The sequence below is a fragment of the Triticum aestivum genome, chromosome 4B, assembly GCF_018294505.1.
Source record: "Triticum aestivum cultivar Chinese Spring chromosome 4B, IWGSC CS RefSeq v2.1, whole genome shotgun sequence".
NCBI classification, from domain to species: domain Eukaryota; kingdom Viridiplantae; phylum Streptophyta; class Magnoliopsida; order Poales; family Poaceae; genus Triticum; species Triticum aestivum.
The window spans coordinates 415,727,477-415,733,410 of record NC_057804.1 but is presented as its reverse complement, the minus strand read 5'-3'; the positions used below and the strand labels follow the sequence as shown (position 1 = coordinate 415,733,410).

The window sequence follows — 5,934 nt, the reverse complement described above, 5'->3', positions numbered from 1 at the left end:
CATTTATTCCTGAATTTATTTCAGGATTTTCGACGATGCGCATTTAGTGGGGGAAGACGTTTCCGTCGACGACGAGGTGCCTACGGCGACTTCGTAAATTTCAAGATGATATGTCGGCTCAGTCTTTCGGAGGTGCTCATAGGGGTAGGGTGTGCGTGTGTGCATTTATAGGGGTGAGTGTATGCGCGTGTATACGAGCGCTTACGTCCGTACTGTGTTAAAAAAACAGTTACCTTCCGCAACGACGCGCTGGGCCAGGTGGGACCATTTTCCATTCTCATCATAGACCAAACCCTGACGGCTGACGTGTCCCGGGACAAGTACGTGCCCTTCTTCGTTCCTGTCTCGCCGATTCCATATAACCAGCGCCGCTCCTTTTCGGATCGCCCGCAGAAAAGTGGGTGAAAAAGAGCAACGGAGGAACAATCCAAGACCCTCTTCTCCGCCGCGCCTGCCACCCGCTAAGGCCCGCCTATCGGCCCACGCCGCGTCCCGAATGGCCTCACCCCCGTCCCCGCCCCCGCCCTCGCCGCCGGCGCGGGCCGACGAGCCACGCAGCGGCGAGGGCAGGGCGCCGATCCCGCCCTACGTCAAGGCGGCGGCGGGGTCGCTCGGCGGCGTGATGGAGGCGTGCTGCCTGCAGCCCATCGACGTCGTCAAGACGAGGCTGCAGCTCGACCGCGCGGGGGTCTACCGCGGCATCGCGCACTGCGGCACCACCGTCGCGCGCGCCGAGGGCGTGCCGGCGCTCTGGAAGGGGCTCACGCCCTTCGCCACCCACCTCACGCTCAAGTACGCGCTCCGCCTCGGCTCCAATGCCATGCTGCAGTCCGCCTTCAAGGACCCCGTCACCGGCAAGGTCTCCGCGCAGGGCCGCCTCGCCTCCGGCTTCGGCGCCGGCGTCCTCGAGGCCCTCATCATCGTTACCCCATTCGAGGTCAGATTGCACATCTCTCTTCTTACTTCTTACTTCTTGTATGTATACAATAGGATTATTTCTATGAGTTCCCAGATCGTTCGTGCTTGCTTTCCGTGAGTACAATGTGTTCACATTTTGTATTCGTATATAATTTGGACAGCTCTAGATGATTCCTTGCTGGGATCTTAAAGTGTAGTTTATCGATGTAAAGGTTGGTTGCGTCGTTCATGTGTATAAAAAAATAACGAAAACATAAACCAGATCCCGGCAGCTATTTAATATTGTTTGTGCATGATGTTGATACATTTCTGACAACCTGTCCGTTGGGATTAAAACATGAAAGCTCTGTGATTTGCGGTCCAATTGTGGTCTGCTAGTAACATGCGCAAGGAAGTGATGCTGCATTTGTCTACCTACCCTGCCAATTAGAATGCTGTCAAACACGTTTGACCCAGAGGCACCTGCTCCTCTTGTTAATTATGTCCACTAGTAGAATGCTATTACCTCCTTAACAAAATATAAGACGTTTTGGTAGGACATTTTAGCCTACCAAAACGTCTTATATTTTGGTACGGAGGTAGTATTAAGTGCATTTGAGGGAGAATGCTGTGGGTAGTTGTGACATCTTTAGTTTCAGCTGTTCTCTTCCGATGGATGGAGCCCACCGGCCCTGATTTCATTTCAGAAATCAGAGAAGTATCACACACGCTCCACCCAGAACCAGGGCTGGATACAAACCACCCAGACCCTGCAAAGCTAAAAGCACTGCAGCTACAAGATCAAACTGAAAATAACATTCAGGTAGGAATAAAAGACACGATGAGTTGCTGTTTACATCAAAAGCTAGACAGAAGATCATCCAGAACAGGCACCAATGGACACGAGGAAGTAAAGGGAGTGACGACTACATTGCTGTACCATGGTGGTAGGATTCCAGCCATGCCAACGTCTATGCACCTCCTGCGCCAAGATTGCCAGTCTATGGCATCCCTACCTCAACAGCCACCTTACTGCAGGGGCGCCCAGGATGTTAGGAAATGACAAACATATAGAACTATATTGGTGGGATCTCCCGGCGCACACATTGAAAACATGATTTTATTCCTAGTTTTACCATAAGGCCCAGAAGATAGCAGCCACACCAATCTTAAGAAACTTTCTGTCTCTTCCTACAGAAACATTAAACCAACCAGAAAAAATATCATTCAAATCCACCGGCTTATGTTTCACTCCCAGCACCACACTAGCTACAATCCAAACATATTTAGTCTCAGTTGTAGCATTGTATTATCAGCAAGGACTAGAAAACTAGAATGATAAGGTGCTAGGATCAGAATTCAAACATTACCTAGTTTGGGACAAAAGGCGCAGCTTTTTTGGTATTGTAACAGGGAAGCGGAGCTTGATCTTATAACATGAGTGATGCATTTTGAATGTTGGTTCTGAGGTTCCTCTGGTGTTTACGTGTAGAGTGCCTGCCTAATTATACTGCATGGAAGTATTAAGAAAATACTCTTAATTAGTACTACAGTAGATGTTGCTTGAAGTTACAAAACTATGTGAAAATAGACTCCAACACTGTAACTGTATTGAAATGGATACTTAAACCAAAAGACACCATTGTATATTTTTTCAAATTCACTTTTTTCATCTTTGACTGGAAGTGCAGTGTTCTATAGTTGAATCATCAGTCTGTGTTACACCAAGACAACCAAGCATTGCTTAACCTCCGTCCCAAAATATAAGACGTTTTCTCAGTTCAATTTGAACAGAAAAAACGTCTTATATTTTGGGACGAAGGTAGTATTAGATATTCCACAAAAGAAAAGAGAAAAATTATACTCCCTCCGTTCCTAAATATAGGACCTTTTAGAGATTCCGCTGTGGGCTACATATGTAGTCCACAATGGAATCTCTAAAAGGTCTTATATTTAGGAACGGAGGGAGTATTAATTTTGACTTGTGTTGCTGTACCTTCTCATATTCATAGGGAAAACTGAAATGTACATTCTGTCACTGTGATTATGTCTTATTTCAAGCTTGTTTTGTTGAGGGAATTGCTGTAATGTTTCTATATGATGGATGCAGGTGGTAAAGATTAGATTGCAGCAACAAAAAGGACTAAGCACGGACCTGCTGAAATATAAAGGGCCCATACACTGTGCAAAGACAATTGTTCGTGAGGAAGGCATTTTTGGTCTGTGGTCTGGAGCATCACCAACTGTCATGCGTAACGGTACAAACCAAGCTGCGATGTTCACAGCCAAGAACACGATAGACATTCTTCTCTGGAAGAAGCATGAAGGGGACGGCAAGGTTCTCCAGCCATGGCAGTCCATGGTCTCTGGGTTTCTTGCAGGAACCGCAGGGCCGATCTGCACCGGGCCTTTCGACGTGGTGAAGACCAGGCTGATGGCCCAAGGGAGGACCGGGGACATCAAGTACAAGGGCATGTTCCATGCGATACGGACGATACACGCGGAAGAGGGCCTCCGAGCCCTGTGGAAAGGCCTGCTTCCCAGGCTCATGAGGATTCCACCTGGTCAGGCCATAATGTGGACAGTGGCTGATCAGGTGATGGGCCTTTACGAGCGAACATATCTGCAGTCGGCTCAGGTGTAACCCGCCTATTTGCGAAGCTGCTGCGCATTCACAACCTTCCCCTATTGGCCGGCTGCCCGTGAAACACATAGGCTCCCATCCGAATTGGTTGGTTAGTTGTCACCATTTTGGGTTTCCTGGAATCATGGATATTCATTTGTTCATTGCTTGAGAGGCTGGTATTGGTCGGAGCAATGAGCCCATGTACTTTAGTAGTCAACAATAATGATTAAACCCCTTCCATTTTTGATAAGAATGTTCTGATGACCGACTGTTATGGACGTGAACTTGAATACTAGCATAGGTCTGCTTACTGGGCTGATGATGTTCATGTCCAGGCCGTGGGCCAGATGTAAGCGATAAAAACCCATGACGGACGATGAGCAAACCTGGACTCTCCCTCTAATGCATTATTTCGGCCCGATGGGTGTCACTCTCTGCAGTTTGCATGATTATATTGGCGATTGCCTTTTGGGAGCTTCAACTTTCACTCAGTAGGCAGCTGGCTGTACTGTAGATTCAGCAACCTCATGGAGGCCAAAATCACTGTTTTGACCCTTTTTTGTTAGTTTAGCGCGATATAACACACCCTACCGCCAAGGCCTTTGGCGGTAGGACTTACCTACATCGTTACCTTCGTTTTTTACAAAAAGGACCCTACCACCACAGTCTATGGCGGTAGGATGTGTTACCCTACCGCCATAGGCTATGGCGGTAGGGTCATTTGTGTAAAAAATGGATCTTTTATTTGCATGCATGCCCTTTTTATAATTACGTGCATGCCCCTACCGCCAAAGACGGTGGCGGTAGGGTCTTTTCACACCGAACAAACGTGACGGCATAAGTAAGTCCCACCGCCAAAGGCCTTGGCGGTAGGGTGTGCTACCCTGCCGCCAAAGACAATGGCGGTAGAAAAAGGGTCAGATCCGAAAAGTTTTTGCACATAGGGTCAAATCGTGCTTAAGTTAAAAAAAAAGGTCAAAACAGTGCATTTGGCCCCTCATGGAGTTTCCTTGCGACATGGGGGTCCCTGAGTGACCTCCAAATCCGAGACAGAGAGATGCTGTCGCTGACGCAACGATCACCGGGCTTTTAGCATTGCGCTGCGCCGATCAGCTTGCGCACTACCTGACCTGACCTCAGAAGGCATCCAATTCCGGGTGGTGACGCCGTTGCGAGTTCTTTTGTTCACTCGCATGCATTTTCTTGTGAAAACACCTCATCAAGGGAAGGGATCTGGTTCTCCTTCTGTTGTTGCAGGTCAGAGTCGTTCAGCCATTCAACCCTGTCCTCGCCACAAACCCTCGCTTGAAAAAGCCCTGGTGCCTCTGCTGCGGATCGCCCAAGTTGCTGCACGCTTTTCTGCACCCGGTTGCTGTCTCCCGGCAGGCAGCTCTGTTTTCATCCATGCATGCGCTGTGCCGTGCACATTCTTCTCTGTCTGCCCGACCACTACAAGGCCGTGTGCCCTCGAGACACCCAGGAGGAACGGAGCCCAGCCTGATGCTGCTCTTCTCATCTGCTCCCTTGCCAAGCGAGATCAGTAGTAGATGCATGAATCAGTCAGTGTGATATCTTTTCTCGATGGCCACACATGTTTCTTTCCCCTTATGTTTCTTATATTAAACTAAAGGGAATCTTCAGCGCCCGATTGGCTCCGGCGAACCCTCACCAGAGTGCAGTGCACACAACACATATGGCGTGGTCACTTGCCGGCCACACAGGACGGAGTCGAGCACAGACCAAGAAACAGGGGTTGCATTTTCCTGTCTCCAAATCAAATGCCCTGGTTTCGTCTCAAACATGCAACCTCTACTTTTCTGAAACTACGGTGGATCCACATGCTATGCCAAATTTGGAACTTTTTCTCTTGTGCCCTGCCGGCTGATCATGCACTCATCATGCATGCATGCCAGTGGTGCGAGTGATGCATCCCACACTCCGCAAAGCAATCTTTATCCATTCTCATCTGTGTGTGTAAGCTCGAATAATTGTCCAAGGATATATGCATACATATACAATCACATGGACCAAGGCCACTGCTTTGATCTCTCTTTCCTCAAGGAGTTGTATACATCTTTCTTTCTTTCTTTATCGGAAGAAAAAGGGATTGCATACTTGGATTGGACAAGGGAGAGTTTGTGTGGCGGGATCAGCTGGTAGTAATGAGAAAAAGAGCGCCATTCCAACAAAAAAAATGAGAAAGAGCATCGAGGAAGTGATCAGCTCAGACTGAGAATTGACTGCTCGTCAAGCAACTGTTTTTTTTTTTAATTTCCCAAAGTTCTACCGGCACTTTGAAAGTGGAAAGGAAAAGACGCCTAGAAAGTTTGCTTCCGCGTTTGTCGCCTCTACGATCAAAGCAGGATCAAATTGCATTGTCAGTTTGTCACCGGAAAACAGAGACAGCGATG

At 48.2% G+C, this 5,934-nt stretch overlaps 1 protein-coding gene across 1 annotated transcript; it reads left to right on the top strand.

The window, feature by feature from the left end:
- The first annotated feature begins 372 nt into the window (after positions 1 to 372).
- LOC123092449 (mitochondrial succinate-fumarate transporter 1) lies at positions 373 to 3,770 on the top strand. The gene is made up of 2 exons (XM_044514231.1): positions 373 to 937; positions 3,008 to 3,770. Exons 1-2 carry the CDS (start codon positions 497 to 499, stop codon positions 3,539 to 3,541), a joined length of 975 nt encoding a protein of 324 aa, XP_044370166.1. The 5' UTR covers positions 373 to 496; the 3' UTR covers positions 3,542 to 3,770.
- Positions 3,771 to 5,934: the final 2,164 nt, after the last annotated feature.